Source organism: Anopheles funestus, chromosome 2RL (genome assembly GCF_943734845.2).
Source record: "Anopheles funestus chromosome 2RL, idAnoFuneDA-416_04, whole genome shotgun sequence".
Classification (NCBI taxonomy): domain Eukaryota; kingdom Metazoa; phylum Arthropoda; class Insecta; order Diptera; family Culicidae; genus Anopheles; species Anopheles funestus.
The window spans coordinates 32,183,335-32,200,241 of record NC_064598.1 but is presented as its reverse complement, the minus strand read 5'-3'; the positions used below and the strand labels follow the sequence as shown (position 1 = coordinate 32,200,241).

The 16,907-nt window shown below is 41.8% G+C and overlaps 5 protein-coding genes across 11 annotated transcripts in view; 2 read left to right on the top strand and 3 right to left on the bottom strand.

The window, feature by feature from the left end:
* Positions 1-3,831, bottom strand: part of LOC125764280 (uncharacterized) — a 153,973-nt gene extending 150,142 nt beyond the window's left edge. For 3 of the 6 annotated variants that reach the window (XM_049428355.1, XM_049428354.1, XM_049428356.1), the window contains exon 1: positions 2,007-3,806. The gene's annotated coding sequence lies outside the window, so the exon portion shown is untranslated. The other 3 variants (XM_049428350.1, XM_049428346.1, XM_049428349.1) reach the window with 3 other exon arrangements.
* Positions 3,832-4,775: 944 nt separating this feature from the next.
* Positions 4,776-7,265, bottom strand: LOC125765511 (dentin sialophosphoprotein-like). The gene is made up of 2 exons (XM_049430731.1): positions 4,917-7,265; positions 4,776-4,820 (listed from the first exon to the last, which is right to left on the bottom strand). Exons 1-2 carry the CDS (start codon positions 7,263-7,265, stop codon positions 4,776-4,778), a joined length of 2,394 nt encoding a protein of 797 aa, XP_049286688.1.
* Positions 7,266-8,879: 1,614 nt separating this feature from the next.
* Positions 8,880-10,498, top strand: LOC125764360 (ADP-ribosylation factor 2). Of its 2 annotated transcripts, none has more exons than XM_049428525.1 (4): positions 8,880-9,100; positions 9,301-9,420; positions 9,785-10,173; positions 10,269-10,498. In XM_049428525.1, the coding sequence occupies exons 2-4, from the start codon at positions 9,354-9,356 to the stop codon at positions 10,353-10,355; spliced, it is 543 nt and encodes a 180-aa protein (XP_049284482.1). In that variant the 5' UTR covers positions 8,880-9,100; positions 9,301-9,353; the 3' UTR covers positions 10,356-10,498. The 2 variants fall into 2 exon arrangements, with proteins under 2 accessions (XP_049284482.1, XP_049284481.1); XM_049428524.1 differs by having other exon boundaries at positions 8,881-9,100; positions 9,296-9,420.
* A 253-nt stretch (positions 10,499-10,751) lies between these two features.
* LOC125764314 (ceramide kinase) lies at positions 10,752-15,676 on the bottom strand. The gene is made up of 8 exons (XM_049428456.1): positions 15,243-15,676; positions 14,615-14,863; positions 13,976-14,197; positions 13,642-13,917; positions 13,224-13,571; positions 12,775-13,154; positions 12,531-12,703; positions 10,752-12,445 (listed from the first exon to the last, which is right to left on the bottom strand). Exons 1-8 carry the CDS (start codon positions 15,352-15,354, stop codon positions 12,310-12,312), a joined length of 1,896 nt encoding a protein of 631 aa, XP_049284413.1. The 5' UTR covers positions 15,355-15,676; the 3' UTR covers positions 10,752-12,309.
* A 357-nt stretch (positions 15,677-16,033) lies between these two features.
* Positions 16,034-16,880, top strand: LOC125764377 (protein lin-52 homolog). Its single transcript, XM_049428546.1, has 4 exons — positions 16,034-16,272; positions 16,339-16,407; positions 16,488-16,547; positions 16,625-16,880. The coding sequence occupies exons 1-4, from the start codon at positions 16,239-16,241 to the stop codon at positions 16,768-16,770; spliced, it is 309 nt and encodes a 102-aa protein (XP_049284503.1). The 5' UTR covers positions 16,034-16,238; the 3' UTR covers positions 16,771-16,880.
* The last annotated feature ends 27 nt before the right edge of the window (positions 16,881-16,907 follow it).

The window sequence follows — 16,907 nt, the reverse complement described above, 5'->3', positions numbered from 1 at the left end:
ATGATTTCAATTCCTAATCGCAACTTCGCAACAACTTCGTTGCAGGAACTGACATTCAATGTCAGGCTAAGATTTTCTTCAATTGCTCCGATTTCAGAATCAAGTTGCAAAACAAAGTTTTCCAGAAATTCAAATGTCCATCTTTTTGTCAATGATAAAAACTTTTTTGTTGCTGTTGGTTAAATTTTACTAATTAAAGTCTACATTTTCGTATCATTATTTGCTTAGCATTAGTTATGACAAAATTCACCGTGTAAGTAATTATACCAAAACTATCATAATAACCCTAATTGTTCTTATTTTACATTTAAATTAAATATCTTTGCTTTATCCAATTTAATAAATAGACGACCGATACATTGTTTGTGGCCGATTTATATATAATACAATATATAATATACAACTTTGGTGTGACCGGTGTTTATGTAAAAAGGCGCCAGTTCCACACGACGGGACTGGGTATCAAATCCCATCCGGACCGTGTACCCCGTAGCAAGGACTGACTATCCGGCTTGGTGGTAAAACAAGACAGAAATGGTCGACATGACCAAAGAGGTTGTAAAACAAAGAAGGAGGAGGAATATATAACGTGTATAATATAAACAAAATTTGACAGACTAAAACAAATGTTGTTAAATCGACTACCATTATGGTCTAGCGATAAATCATTATTTGATCATGTACTTTGATGTATTAACACGTTGACTGCCACATCACCCATTTCGTGGGTGATACAAATAACTGATAACCATTTTTAGTTTCGATTTGATCTTGTCGAAGTCGAAGCCTTGTGAATAATGTAACATTATTCAACGTTTATCAGGCGTATTAGTTTGTTTCGGTTACCAACATTTCAATGATTTTCTCGTAGATTAATAAATAAAATTATAAAGTGTTTCGGAGTCATATCTAAAGGCGGCTTTTAGCAAAGCAGATTTCTTCCACAAAAGCAAATGATTTTTGTTGACCGATATTGAGGTGAGCTTTCGGGTTTTCTCTCTTTTTCTAAGTGCAAATCGATAAAAATATCTGGAGAGCAAATTGATCATAAACACTATCATTAACATCATAATTATCAGACTCAGAAACAGAAGATACTATTGAGGTTCCAAGAAATAAGCAAAACAAACGACATCTTAAAATCGGTTCAAAGAGCGATTTGGTGGCCTGACGAGCAATGCCCTAAACATGCACCGTGGCAGTCAACGTGTTAAATGATTATTCTGAAACCCTGTAAAGGAATTCAATGTATTTACTAATGTCTGTTCTAGAAGGACTTTAAGAGGACGTGACGATATCACCCGACTATTGGACTACTGAAAATATTTAAGCGGGCAGCAATCAATTCCGATTAAATTTCTTCTTGCGTTCGTTCAGCTGTGTTAGAATAAAATTTTCCAATGCGTTAGACCGAGCATCAATTGAAGAGAAAAAAAAACGAGGAAGAAAGAATCGAAGCACAGTATCAACAGCATCCAGTGCACCAGGGAGAGGGAGAAAGTTGTTGGCGAGTAAAGAACAAACCGGTTCAACCGTATTGGGGTTTGCAACGCGTCGGTTGCATCGATTGGGGGGTGCAGCGGATGCATCACCAACAATTTGAGACGCAGTTGGCGCCATCATCGGTACGATCGATGCTCTTGTAACAGTATACATACGGTTCCCATTCGAATCAATCTCAAAATGCGTCTCGAAGTTGGAACCGGAAGACGACCTTGCCACCGTCACCACCGGCCGCCGCTGCATTCTAACCGCGCCCTTCATCCTGCTTGGGGTGCTTTCTCCTCCTTTCCTCCCCCCAATTTTCCCACTGATCTTCCAGTGATCGCTACAACAAAGTGCGAAAGACGGAGATGGCCAATGATGCTGTCTAGTTCCATTCCCCGATTCGCAATCAGTGCCTGGCGGCGGCTGTGGATGGATCGTGTTACAATCTTACCGGTCCATACACCCACACCCACCCACACACATATACACAGATGCATTTTGCACGCCATTGTACCTACCTTTTTTTTCGTATTATTGTTGCTTCTGCTTCTTGGCTGCTACAATAAAAATCGCTCGCTCGGATCCGGTTCCGTTCGGTTGATCGTGACACAGCGGATGGCCACTTTGGAGAGTGGATGCCATCTGGATAAAAAAAGCAGAGAAAACCGAACTGTTCTCGACTTTGCACAATGCTTTTTTTTTAGATGATCAACAGCAAAAGAAGATCAAAATGCTTCATTACTCCCGTGCGGAAAGCGAGTGAGAGAGAGAGAGGGAGCGCGCGGTAGCACACAGTCGATAAGGGCAAACACTGATAAGCTTCTGATTTTTTTCTTTCCAAAGGAAGCTTACTATCGCGGACAGCTGAGTATGCCTAGGCACGACTTGCGTTTGCAAGAATAGGCTCACCGAGACGCTTGTAGATCGTCTGATGCACTTCCTTTTAATCATCAACCTTATCCGCGATCATCACAAAACATATATTGCACGCACACCATTCAACCGAACGACAACGATCACTAACGTGCTGCTTATCGTACCGGTACCACTATGGACAAACACAACAATCAGGGCGGAGGCTAAGTAGAATCATCAGCAGCAGCATCAATAACAACATAATGCAAGGCTCCCCTTGCGTGCACTTTATCACACCTACCTATTGCTTATCAATGGGCGATCCCAAACGCATGATGGTCAAATAATAACACAACAATAAACACACACATACACACATACAATTAGAACGCCCAAAACAATGAGAGAGAGAGAGCGCGAAAACAGAATTCGTTGTGGACCGTTTTCACCACACGGTTCTCTGTCCGTGGTACGGCGCGGTTCAGGTTCTGACCCCCAAAAAACACCGAGATAAAGCCGATCACCAATCGCCAACCAACCAAAAACCACACAACAAATTCCGGAACACAGCAGATAATCTTGGACGCACACTGCTTTTTGTTGTCAAATTCCCCACCAATCCCGAACCGGGCAGCTGTGCCCCGTTGGACCTGAGAGTTCTTTCGATTTCGATTCTGGAGCTTTAACACACGCAAACAGACACACACACACACGGATGCCCTCTGCCCGGTTTCACAGTGTGTAAAGAAGGAAGAGGAACAAATAGTACGGGCGCAAGGGGGCAGGGGTTCTCGCGTTCTCACGCAAATCGCTGTCAGCTGTCACGAACGTTTCATATATACAGCAAACACGATCGCAGTTGCCCGCGCTGTGTGCAATGCATGGTGGTAATGATGCTGGTAGTGGTGGTGGTGGTGGTGGTGGTGATGTACGTGCAAAACCACTATCTAATTTGTGCTTTTACTCTTGGGCGCCAAAGTGCTCGCACCCACTTGCACTACACGGCACGCACGAATCTTTAACCCCACACGCACCCGCACACACACACGCAGAAACGTTGCCGAAGTAGAAAAATAGGTGGGTGCTAAAGTACTTTACTGTGAACGGAACAAGAATTTTCAAACTAACCCTTTTTGCTTCTCGTTTCTCTCGCACGAAACCATTATCGATGCCGCACTTTGCTTTCACGCACGTTGACAGCTCAACATTAAAGCTTACTACTCCTCCACCTTCCACTGTCACTGCCTATCAGCATACTAATCCGGGTTCCGATCGTCCCGCACCTCGCTCCCTTCCGATTGTCCCAGGTGTGTACAATCACGCAAAAACGGTACACGATCCGGAAGTTGATAAAAGAGGGCAGGTTTCTACCGGTACAACATATCGCAGATAACAAAAAACCTTCTTCCTTAACGACGGCGAATCGAATGATACGGGCTAGACGTTAGCCGAACAATTTCCGTACACACCGTCGATTCACGTTCACACCACACCACCAATGTGGGGTCCGTCAATGGTGATGATAAAAATTATACTGATCGATGATTTTCTTCTCATCGCGCTCTCGGGTATATACCGCCGCAAAAAGCCGCGAGCAAGTGAGCGTGCGTGCGTGCGAACGTGTATATGTGAGCATTCACACACACACACACACACACACACCTACACATGGTAACGCGCAGCTTTGGAAAGCAACCAGTTCCTTGATCGGACGCATCGTAACCACGGTGATCGCGAAAGCATGGCAAGCTTTTCCACTCGTTTTCCCTGTTCAAATGTAAAGATAGATTTTTTTTCTGCTTCTTTCGGAAAAAACAGTGTTACGACAAAAAGGACCACTTATTCAATTTCAAAAATGTACAATTAAATATGTTCTTTATTGCCTTTTATTTGTGTGTGCAATCGCGTAATGGATTTCAGACATTTAATTTATAATATTGTTTTATCTTCCCAAGTGCAAAGAGAGAGGTTTCGAATATATTTGCAACTGGAATTTAAAACAATTTCAATTAAAATATATATTCCACTTCACAATCAACATTTAAACGCACTCTATATTTAATTCTTAACGCAATCTGGAGAGTTATAAAAAAAACATTTACGAAGCAAACAATTGCGTATTTAAAAAAAATGACAATTGTTGAAAATAATTTAACATACAAATGGTGGTTAAATTATACAAAAGAGCACTATTGCTAGCTACGATTGTACGGCAATGGCCATTTCTACGCATCATCATTATAACTCGCTTGATTTTCACGAGCGAGAGAAGGAAACTAAAGAAACAACGCAACAACTACGCAAACCAGCTAGTTATAAAAATACATTGATATATAAAACAATTGCTTTAATCTTGCACAAAACAAACGCAACCATACCAGGGAAGCATTCCGCACGATTCGTTGGTAAACATAAAGTAAGTGCAATCACTATTAACAGCGATTGAAGTAATTCAGTATGTTCTTCTGTCCTTTATCCTAAAAGTGAAGAAAAAAACGTTTTAAAAAAGAGAAGAAAAAAAAGAGGAAATTTATAAAAAATTCGAACACATCATCTGGGCAGGACCATCGTACCTTGCGCATGAATTGTCCATTTTGCTTTCTTTGTTGTGACGACGCTCGACTCGACGTCGCTGCCGTTTCCGATTGTTGTCCATTGTGTGATCTATTGTTGGACCTTTTCGGGGAATGCGACCGTCGTCGCTTAGTTGATGCTGTCGTGCATTTGCTAGTAATAGGACTACTTTTGTTATCATTAATATTGTTGCAGCTTCCAAAATTTGATCGTCGAGATGTTGTAACTGGTTCCTCCATTGACAGATCGCTACTATCAGAAGTTGTTGCTGATTTCCGTGACGAAGAAGTCACGAACTGTAACATTGATTGCTGCGACCGGTACAGTTTGACGCCGCTCGTATCCTTTGCATCGTCAACTACGTCAGTTTTGCTCGTATTGCAGATGCTTGCCACCGTCGCTGGTTGCGATGATTCCGAAGCAAGTGATGATGGCGTGCTTGGTGGGCTAATGGGCGATGGTGGCTTGCGACGCAAAGTAGTAGCGTTCGGATTCGCTTTGTTGCCCCGCTCGCGCACCAGTCGACGACGTTTACTTTGTGGTGCGGTGTCAACCTTATCCGTGGAACCACTTTCTGAATCTTCCGATCGTTTGTCTGAACTATCGGATATTGTCGAGATTCTTACTGCACGGATCCGTTTTGGCCGTACTATTTCCATGCTGCTCTCACTAGTAGAGCGTGTTCTAGCATCAGTAAGCGACAGCCTTCTGGTAAGTTGCCTCGTCCGTCTGATTGCAATGAAGTCCTCCGAAGACGTATCGGATGCGTTCGAATTTTCGCCCTTTTTGCTTGCCGGTGGTGATCGGCTATTTCCCGGATAAACCGTATCGGTGATGTTAAAATTTTCTTCAAATCGTTTGCTACTGGTTGAATTTGAAAAATTATTTGATTGCACTGGAACTGCTGATGTTTCCTCCTGCTTGCAGAAACTATTTGCTTCCGGTGAGGTTTTGGTTTTCTTTATTGCTTCGGTTCCACGACTGCATGATGTTGATGGATCTGTTCTTTCCGTTGTAGGAAGGTTCGACCTGTTGCTTCCTTCTAATGTACCATCACGCTTTGTACTAATCAATGAACTATTGGACACGGGCGACCTGTTTTTGACGTTTTCCGAACATTTTTCGGAATCATCCGATGAAGAGGAAAGTCTGGGTCTGCGACATTGGGCTGATGAAGATGGTTTTTTGTCCAATTGACGAGCAGAGTGAAGTTCCTTGAGCTCCGGCATCTCATCGATCACTTGTAAGTTACGTTTTCCACTTTCCGATCGTTTGCTGCTGTCATCAGACGAAGAATAAATTATGGGTCTACGCGTGACCAAACTGTCGGGGACTTGTGCTTCCAGTTTGATTTCGCTGGTAGATTGTTTGCTGGAGTTACTCAGCGTCGACAATCTTCTACTACGCTGTCTTGTACTCCTTACATTATCTTTCGAGGAAGAATTTTCATCCATCTCGCTCACCGATGATGAACGCTCAAGGCACAACGGATGCGTACCGGTGGAATTTGAATCAAAGTCCAATCGTTTGCAGGCTTGCGCTAGTGGCAAATCCTCAGAAGACGACGAAATGTGGGCTGGCTTTGTATGGTTGCTTTGGGCATTGTCCGATCCTTCGGAGATCAAACGACGCACACGCTTGCCCGTATTTTGTCGGATACATCGTCTGATTTGAATGGAGCTCGCATCAGACCGTTCACTATCCGAATCATCCGATGAAATTCTTCTAGCAATTACTATTCGCCGGATATTACCAAGCGTTTCATCGCTGCTCGAACAATGTACACCAGACTCACCGGAACCTGTCCTGGAGAAAGTTTTTCTTGCCACGCCTTGCGGCGTTCTACCGACGGACGGCAGTGTAGACGTAGAAGCTGTATCATCATCGCTGCTATCGCTACTGTCTCCGGTATTTTCAAGCTCTGGTACACAATCACGCATAATTGGTTGACAGAGTTGGCAAAGGTAGACTCTAGAATGGTCCTCTGTCTGCTCCATGCACTGCCGGTGCCGGCACGTAGAACCACAGGAACCGCAAACCACCAGTCGCCACTGCCGGTTGTCAATGCTCCGACCTTCCGGGCATTTACAATCGTTCGCATCGCAAGCCGTGGGCCTGAGCAGCTGCTCCTGAAATGCGTTCGGTTCCAACTCCCAGGCGGCATCACGCTCAGGTACAAACACGCCTCGCAATGGGATCTCGGCCAAGAACTTGTCCTCATTTTTGCATAACGGACACTTGAAAAAGTATCCAGCCGATTGGGCATACTTTGTGAGGCAATTCTGATGAAACCATCCGTTCCGGCAACACGGAGCCTTTATCGAAGTGATCACATCATACTGCCCCATCTCGTCGTAGCATATCGAGCATGGTTCTTCACGTAAATGCGGACTACGTTCCGGCTCGAGTGGTACGTGCGCGGAACACCACGATTGGTATGTGTCCGTATAGTGCGACAAACAACCGTTCATGATGCCACACACCGTGTGAAACGTACGTAAACATTTCTTCGAGCAGCAAGATACGTTTGCATGCATCTCTTTGCAGATATAGCAGCGGCATTTTTTTGTCCGCTCATTCTCCTTACGGATATCTGCTTCCAGAAAGCCGAAAATTCCCACTGTATCATTACTACCTCTTTGCACCAGATTCGAGGATAGGAGCTGTTAGGAAAAACGATAAACGATAACAATGTTAAAACAGTTTTTTTGTGCGGCACACACCGCGGCATTCCTCACCAGGCAATAGTAATGAACGGAAAGCTTGTATTTAGAGTAAAATTTTCCAAACAGCAGCTCGTTGTCCTCGCTGCTCTTGCATAGAAAGCACTTCCTGTTCATGGTTTTTAAACTACACGTCAACAATGTTTAAAACACACTGGTTAACTGTTTACTTCACGTAAGGATGCCTCCTAGTATTCATGGTAAAACGTTAACTTTCCTGGGCAACAGCGCAGGCTGAAATAATCAATTACTTTTCTCACCAAGCAAGCTCACGATTGCCTGGGTATGGCGCTAAATTGTGTCGTTTATGACGTCTAGTTGACGGGTGCGTATGTCAAAACATTTAAAAAACGAGGGACAATCGTACCCACGCTCTTTCAGAACGTTTTTATAAAAGAAACATAGATTAATTTGATCCAATTGTTACACGAAACGCTTACTACGGACAAAATTAGCTAGCTGCACAGCCCATCGGCAAACCCAAATCGACCTAAACTAACCAGTATCCCTTAATTGCACTCGCAGTGTTTCAAAGCGAAGCGTAAACAACGAGATTGTAAACAGTTCACCAACCGTCATAGCCATATGACATTAAGATGCATTTCCCATAGAACAAATTATTTTTCACATTCAAAATTGTATATTCAAAATCTCACAAACACGTACATTTAAAGCGAAAGCCTATACATAAAATCATAAAATTCTACCCAGTTTTTGTAAAATTATACTTGAAAATTTTAAAATATATCCGTACCCACATCCGAAGTGCATTTTTCTGCAACTGCAGTTTTACCCGCTTTGAGATTATGGAACACAGATGACAGTTGTGTACATGACAGGTTAATTGTTGACCGGCCTTGTTAAATAAAGTTTTAAGTTTGTTTAAAAAACAATGGTTACATTCTATCATAATGCAGGACAATTAGGCATAAGTATGATTGTTAAAATTTTATATTATTTATCGTGCATGATGCTTAGCCATTGCTATCGATTTTTGAATAATAAAAATTGTAATAAGCACACTTTACAAGTCAAATCAAATTTAATTCATATACATATGTATTTCATTTTCAGGAATTTAAACTAAAAAAAAGGTTTTTAACAAACATTAAAATATTCGTAACTAAGGAAAGACAATAGGCAAACAATAGAATAGTTTTTATAATACCTGAGCAAAACAAATAATTCCCAGGCTTGTTTTGCACGGTGTCCTAATGTAGTCTCGCAGTGCATTGCTGTCAGAATTTACTAAATTCCCTATTGTAATTTGTACTCCAGCAAAACAGGCTCCCTTTAGCGACACTGACGTGGCATATTGTTATGTTTTGAATCGTGTAACAATAGAAGTTTCATAAAATACGCTAGCCATCGCCAGCGTGCATATTCCGGTGGTAAGGAAAATCCCGATAAAAGCAGACGACAACCCACGCGTTAGCCGCACGGCGTAGCCCAAGGGCAAGGTAAGCAGGCAGGCTTCCTTCTTTCATCTCCGCTGTACGTGACGCATCTCGTTAAAACTTTTGCTGCGGCATACCACCTGCTTATTATGCCGATATTGAGATCATAGTGGAGAATGTAGCACAAATAAGTGCAAGCAATAGTTGTAGAAACGATAGATTCCGGGTAACTTACGGTCGGTAATCCTTTATTTACAGAGCAGCAGAAAAGCAAGGATCAGAAACTAAACGTAAACACAACCCGAAACTCAACACGATGGGCTTGACCATTTCCAGCGTACTAACTCGGTTGTTCGGCAAAAAGCAAATGCGCATATTAATGGGTAAGTCATTTTAGTGAATTCACTGTTCCGTATGTAATGCTGACATGTCCTCAGTTTGCAATGTCTTATTATTCGTTTGAAATATTATCCCCTTATTTTGGTTTTGGGTTTGTTGTTGGTCTTGGAATACCACCATTCGTGACGTACTTAGACGTAGGCGTCTAAATGGGAAAAGCAATAGCGGTGCAGATCACATCACATATCTCACCGCGAACCGCTCCCCTGTAGCAAGGATTGATGATTTGGCTACGTGGTAAAATTAAGCGTAGTTAGCCAATTATGACAGACATGTCATGTATTACAGACTTTACTCTAATATCCAATTTTATTCATTACCATTTCGATTATTTTTGTTCCATTTCAGTTGGGCTTGATGCTGCCGGTAAGACGACGATCCTGTACAAGCTGAAGCTGGGCGAAATCGTTACCACCATTCCGACGATCGGCTTCAACGTCGAAACGGTCGAGTACAAAAACATCTGCTTCACCGTGTGGGATGTCGGTGGTCAGGACAAGATTCGTCCGCTCTGGCGTCATTATTTCCAAAACACGCAGGGACTCATTTTTGTGGTTGATTCAAACGATCGTGAGCGTATCGTGGAAGCGGAAAAGGAGTTGCATAGCATGCTGCAAGAGGACGAACTGCGCGATGCCGTACTGCTGGTGTTTGCCAACAAGCAGGATCTTCCCAATGCAATGACGGCCGCTGAACTGACCGATAAATTGCACCTAAATCAGCTACGAAACAGACACGTAAGTAAATCTCAAACACAACTTTAGCTCTTACCCCAGGCAAATTAAGGTGCGGATTGTTAAATTGAATTTCTCGTCGCATCTCGCTCTTCCAGTGGTATATACAAGCGACTTGTGCCACCCAGGGCCACGGATTGTACGAAGGGCTAGATTGGCTGTCAAACGAGCTGGCTAAAAAGTGATGATAATCTGGTCGTCTTTGTCGACCGAGCTGTGCTGGAGAAGTTTATTTTTAAGACGCTGGTGTATCCCTTATACAATTTCATTGTTTCGTATGAATAAACAATAGGATGAAAATTCCAACCATTAATATGAGTAAACGTAATCACACTGTAGGGTTCCAATCTTAATTAAAGCGTACACGACAGCATCCGATTTGTGTTGGAAGTAGCTTGATGTTTTGGAGTGATAAGGGTTATCATCGCTGCATCGAAGTTGTTATTTCGGATGATAATTCGTAGCTCGTCTATCGGCAATAGGTTGAACATTCGTAGCTTTACACCGGGTGATGTACTTAGTTATGCATTTATCGATCATTTCATCAGTGAAATGGATCAATATACTACAACTTGTTCGCGTATTGTACAATAAACCGTTGTAGGAAATTTGATTTTATTAGCATTGAGCATCATAATGGTTCACCTATTTCAATCCCTTACGCAAGAGTCTAGAAAAAGAATTTACACGCTACCGAATTACATTTATCTTTCCTCTGTTTTTAAGGCAGCTTCTTCCTTCGCCCTACCGCAATCGGGGAATGAGCTCAAGTCTTTGTGAGTTCTACTTTGTTACATCCTTCTACTGAATCTATCAGACCCCATTCCAAATAAATCACAATTATTTTTTTCATTAAAGATTACATTTCTAACCTACGCTATCGTATAGAATCATTCGGTCCGAGCCCATTTCTATTGATCTAAGTGGTTGTGTTAGTCCATTAAACATTATTGCTTCTCACACCATTTGCGACATAATTGACGAAAGGAAATATAATCATCACATGGCAGATAGAAAGTAATAGGAAAGGAAAATACAATCTGACTTCTGGAATGCTTTTACTTGACAGTTGTATTAGTATTATGTACATGGAACGAAAATTCATACTAGCGATTACTTGTGATCAAGGTAAAAAAGAAAAGGTTACGGCGATTCTGCAATCGTTAAGCTCTACGTTGTAAGGTAATCATTTTCCCGATTATTGCATGAATGGGCCCAAAAACCAGGCGCTATATTGCTTTACTACATTCGGAATACTACAATACTACAAAAGGGAAATACTTATTGCTCTGCGAAGGAACCGTAGTTTCACCAGTGGAACAACCGTTAAGAATATTAGTTCAACAGTTTTCGTTCGTAAGATACTTTCAGTTAAATTGAACCGAACGCTGTGTAGATGTTTTGAGCAGCTTGTTTTATAACGTCTCCTAAGCGCATCATCAATTGTTTGCTGTAGTTGTAGTTTTTTTTTTTGTTTCCAAAATAATTATTTCCTTATTTTGAGCACGACTTTATCGTGTGCACAATGTCCAGATGACACGAACTGTATGAATATGTTAAAATACAACTACACCAAAGGTCAATTTCCAATTCCGTTCCGATTGAGCAAATGCAAATTCTCGTTAAGTCCTTGGGTATGATGATGAATCGTACCTTGTGTTACTAATCGTTAACATTCATCTTTCTAATGATATTGTCCATTTTACACACTCTAAAATTGCTTAAACGTTGAAGGTGTCTTATAAAACAAAACAAAAAATCTCGGCAAGATGAATTATGTTAAAAGCGGTACGCCTATCCTATTCCATATGAAATGGTTTGTTCGAACAAATTGATTTTCAAAATAATTCCTTCTGATAAGAAATTTTCGTCCGTTATAGCAGTGTTCGTGTGCGCTGTAACAGCTGCTGCAGTAGTTATAGAGAGTAATACAAATAATAATAAAGATATGATCACAGTCTATCGTTTACGATACAGCTTCAGAAAGAAGGAACTAAGATAGCAATACAAAAGAACTAATTTGCCATACAGGTTGCGGCACTTAATAGACACAGGCACAGTTGTAAAACTGAATTCCCCAGTTGAATACTAGTTGTCGAAATCGAATCAAAACAAACTACCCGGCAAGAGAAGTCCAACTTAGTTACATAGGCCAAAACAGCAGGATTCTTTATCGTCCGTATCCAAAGCATTGCGTTGTTCCGATCCACCATGACCGGTACTGCCAGTAGGTAAGATTCCTCGTCTAAAAACTTGTATCAACTGGCAATTGGACCTAACATATTGGACGGCAAACAGGTTAAGTGATAAGTTTCAAATGAGTTTTTTTTTCAATTGTGATTATTTTCTAAAACACTTACTCAACGACTATATTCGTGTTCAGCAAAACTTCTCCATCACAGTTCCATTTCGAGCGCCGCATTGTTTCGGAGGATATTGCTGGTGCAACTTCACCCCCATTCAGCTCTGTCTGACGGTTTGCCATGAACCGAAACTCTTTCGTACGATAAATTTCCACAAACGGTAGTTCACTCTACAATTGGGAAAAAGTACAAATTACTGTTTCACCACAGCACCGCCCAGCAAACTGCAACAAATACGTACAAGTTTCTTCGTTTTCGATGTCATTGTCAGCAGGAGTCGTAGATTGTTAAACATCGATGTATGACGTACAAGCACCAAATCTAGCAATCCATCACCCAGATGGCAGTAAGGCGAAAATCCCTGTGGACTTCGTTCGCACGAGCAAGAAATGTTAGCACCGCTCACCATAAGGAACTTTCCTCGCACTACCAGTGGCTCCGTGTCAGTATCTTCGAAGCTAGTGCCACCGTCTTCACTACCCTGTCCACGAAAAGCCTTTTTACAGCGATTACATTTGTCCAGGCAGCGGATACCATCGTTGGGATCTTGCTTTCCCCGTCGATCAAGCTGTACTACAATTTCTGCATTGTAACCTCGATTGGCGAGAAATTTCTTAAATCCTATAACAAGAAAAGAGAATCAATGGAAAAAAAAACTTCTCAATCAAGAAGCTGCAAACGCAATCGTACCCGAATAATCGTATCTCTTTGGTCCCATCCAGCGATACTTTTCACTATCGTACGCAATGTCACCCAAGTAACCGTACGACAGAGCACTGGCGAACAGTTTCAGCAGCTGGGGTCGCGGTTTGCCCGTCGAGGACGGTGACTCATCATCATGCCGTGCAACAGCATCCGCATCGTAGATGGCAGATATGTCAAGGCCGCTGTGTTGTCCCAGTATGATGTGTATAATCGAAGTCTTTATGTCGGTGGTACCGTTCAGACAGCAGGCCACCGTATCGGTACTGCCGGCAGGAATGATGCCGATCGGAATGTTAGGTTTCGGTAGGAACGGCGGATATTTCACATCGATACCTGGAAAGCAGAACGCACCAAAAAGCTTTAATATTCGAACAAACCGGGATTGCAAAGGCATCCTACGCACCGTGATCTATCATCGTACGCGTGACCAATCCATTGAACAGTTCGGCAAACGTGCCATCACCACCGCAGCAAACCAGCCCATCATAATTGTCCAACGCGATACTCTTGGAGGTGATGATATCGAAGATCTGTTGAGCGCGTTGTGTTATAATTAAATTAATGTCAACATCGGCCAACCGGAACAGTGGCTTGGCAAACCGTTCGTACAGGACCAGCGCATTCTTTTTGCCACCGTAAGGGTTCAGAAACAGAAGCAAATTTTTGGGCCGGTTTTGATCTGCAACAAGAAAATGGTTTAATTGACTATGATAAAAAAGAAAAGAAAAATAAATTACCTTTTAGATCGCTCGAAAGACGATTGTACCACAGTTCCACGATACGATGTTCGCTGTTGTGCAAGGCAACCGATTTCACACGCCAACGATTGCTTTTCGAACAAACAAGTGCAGCATAATGGATGATTAAATAGTTGAAATTTCCCGCTTGGATCCCAGCATCAAAGTATTCATTCGTTTCCCGGCGATCGTCGTTCGAGTCGGATAATTCATTCAGACTGCCTACAAAACCAAAAAAAAAACAAATTATAGATAGGTACATAAAAAATGTTTCTGATTTTGTGGAAGTTGCAAAAACTGTAAATGAATTTTTAAACGATGTGTATAACGAAGTATACAACAAAAAACGTTTCGATCTACGGTGAGTAGATTTCCCAATCCCGATTACCGTCAATCATCCAAAGATAAGTGCCATAAGATACGTTGAAGCAATTGCTGCTAATACTTCAATTTAGCGCAAATCATTCTACTCCATGACGTAACCGGACGGTTCTCTCACCGCCAATTAAGGAGGTCATTGAAACGAACGGACGGACGAACGTACATACGAATGTACGGCGCAACGAGACTTCTAACGAGGCAAACGTGTTACTTCAAATTCCTTGAAAACAACTTTACTTCTTTGCTCTCGTATATTACCTCGATTGCTGTGATTGTGCGGAATGTTGTTGCTAGCGTTCGTCGCAAGCGTGTTGGTTGTGGTTGAGCCCGACAGCACTGGAATACGATCGCTGTCTAGGCTGCCGTGGGCTTCATTCCGTGCTATTGGCACTGCCGCTGGTGCTGACGGTGGTGTTTTGCTGCGTTTCATCCATTGTTTGCCATTGGCGTGGGGGAGTTTAGATACGGCCACCGAAAGTACATCCGCTATCGGTACGGTCGTTTTGGCTAAAGAGAAAGAAAAAAAAATCGATTAGCGGTGCGGTATCGTTTTTTGAAGGATACTTGATAAGATAAATGTTACAATTTTTATCATTTTAACAACTCAGCAAATGCCCAGATTAATTTCTGCCACGAATAACAATTCCGTGCGTTGCAAGGTAAACTGTTATGTTAAGCTACATATTCATTTCGGTTTTGTTTATTTTTCGCACTTCCGTATCATGGGTTTCGTTCAGTGCACTTCCTGATTCGTTTGTTTTTTTCTCATACCATCGCTGATAGGTAGTATTACGTGGTTTAAGGTCAAGGCCATTGAGCACTGATCAACCCCCTTCCGCGTCACGATTTGGAAAGTCCCTACATGAAATTATACACCATTAATTACCTTTCTTGGAAGATTCATCTTCCCACACTAGGATGCCCGCGTTATAGAACACACGATACCGCTTCTTGGCTATCACAAACGCATTGAGCAAAACTTCATGTTCTTTGTCCATTGCGGAAATGAACGCAAAATCGCAGCACACGAATACTGGGGGCGGAATCCCTGCTTTCTTCGCTCCAGAAGCTTACATAGATCTTGAATCTTTGTTTTTTTTAACAGTGGTGTGGCAAAAACTATAGTAGTGAAATGTACCGAACGGTCACTTAATCAGCTAAACTAACTTTGCTCCTACTGGGGCCGACCGTCGTGCCGTTCGTTGCCCGCTGGACAGCTGAAGGATTTTGTCAAGGTTTTCTTGCCACTGCTTGGCCCGCTGGTGTTTTAACGAAGCAATTGAAAAACAATCATTTTTTAACGAATCTTATGTCACACCGCTTCCAAACAACACTGGACGACAAAAAGATGCGTGCACACGGTACGGTCGTCATGAACCAATTTAAATTCTTAATTATTTAATTTTGTCTACACTTCAGGTGTATTAATTATTTTGCTAAATTGTTTCCATATATTTTATCGTCACAAAGATTGAATAACCAACGGTGGCTGCTCTTTGTAAACAACAATTTTTGTAATAAACAAAAAGGTAAAACATATATTTATTTGAAAATAGTGACCAACCATAGTGCAACAATGCCGAAGCTACGCTACGCAGCAGTCTTCAACACGCTATGATAAACCGGGGCAGCTTCAAAGATGAAAACAATGTTGTCAAAATTTCCAGTTGCTCAGATCAACAAGCTACAGAAAAGTGCATAATATTCTCCCCTTTTTAAAAGTTTTGTTTCCAAAATTGCTATCTTTACTTAACCACGGTGATATTGGTTGTTCCGGACAAGTCAGAAAAGTGAAAATCGCTACGGATAATCTTTAAAGTGCGCATTAGTTTGATTCACAGCACTTGTTTGCTTTTGCACAATCGTTGAACGTTGGACAACAATGCCAAACAAATACGATATAGAAGTGAAAGAGGGTAAGATTTTTACTAAACGTGTCTATATGCTTTCCAAATGTAATGGGTATAATTTTTCCTCCTTAGACCTCGATAACAGCGGATTGTTCGAGCTCATGGAAAGCAACGGCTCACCGGAAATGTGGGAATCGAATAGTAAGACAAAATGATACCGTTTCGTTCGAAAACGTTCTGGAAGTTAATGTTTGAACGATTTTAAAAATGTTTCACTTCAGATCTAACTCCACCGTCGTGGATGAAGGGCCTCACGCAGGATGATATAAATGCAATGTATCGTAAGTAAAACAAACACAAAAGCATGCTCTCATAAATGCTGCCAATGCTATTTGACAATAACGATGCTTCTTTTCAGAACTTGGAGCCTTATCAAAGAACGGATTGCTGGCCGAAATCAAGAAAATATTTGACCAAGCGTACAACATAGGACTGCAGGAAGCAAAGGAGATTACAAAAGGGAAAAATTTGGAAATATTCTCCAATTTAACCCGACGAAAGTGAATAAGACGTTTTTTTCCTTTCCCATGTGAGCGATCATATGGAGCAATGCACGATATATGGTTTTAAAATAAAGAATTTTCACGATTGACCAACACAATAGCAAAAACGAATTAATTTCTTTCGATTTGCCTTTCATG

What these genes read in the sequence shown, in the direction of transcription:
- LOC125764377 (XM_049428546.1), top strand. Translation starts at nt 16,239, where the DNA reads ATGCCAAACAAATACGATATAGAAGTGAAAGAGG. An exon ending in CGATATAGAAGTGAAAGAGG is followed by an intron (nt 16,273 to 16,338) that starts GTAAGATTTTTA and finishes TTTCCTCCTTAG; the next exon opens with ACCTCGATAACAGCGGATTG. An exon ending in TGATATAAATGCAATGTATC is followed by an intron (nt 16,548 to 16,624) that starts GTAAGTAAAACA and finishes GCTTCTTTTCAG; the next exon opens with AACTTGGAGCCTTATCAAAG.
- LOC125764314 (XM_049428456.1), bottom strand. Translation starts at nt 15,354, where the DNA reads ATGGACAAAGAACATGAAGTTTTGCTCAATGCGTTTGTGATAGCCAAG. An exon ending in AAAGAGATACGATTATTCGG is followed by an intron (nt 13,155 to 13,223) that starts GTACGATTGCGT and finishes TTCTTGTTATAG; the next exon opens with GATTTAAGAAATTTCTCGCC. An exon ending in CATCGAAAACGAAGAAACTT is followed by an intron (nt 12,704 to 12,774) that starts GTACGTATTTGT and finishes TCCCAATTGTAG; the next exon opens with AGTGAACTACCGTTTGTGGA.
- LOC125764360 (XM_049428525.1), top strand. Translation starts at nt 9,354, where the DNA reads ATGGGCTTGACCATTTCCAGCGTACTAACTCGGTTGTTCGGCAAAAAG. An exon ending in GCAAATGCGCATATTAATGG is followed by an intron (nt 9,421 to 9,784) that starts GTAAGTCATTTT and finishes GTTCCATTTCAG; the next exon opens with TTGGGCTTGATGCTGCCGGT. An exon ending in ATCAGCTACGAAACAGACAC is followed by an intron (nt 10,174 to 10,268) that starts GTAAGTAAATCT and finishes TCGCTCTTCCAG; the next exon opens with TGGTATATACAAGCGACTTG.
- LOC125765511 (XM_049430731.1), bottom strand. Translation starts at nt 7,265, where the DNA reads ATGGGGCAGTATGATGTGATCACTTCGATAAAGGCTCCGTGTTGCCGG. An exon ending in ATGGACAATTCATGCGCAAG is followed by an intron (nt 4,821 to 4,916) that starts GTACGATGGTCC and finishes CTTCACTTTTAG; the next exon opens with GATAAAGGACAGAAGAACAT.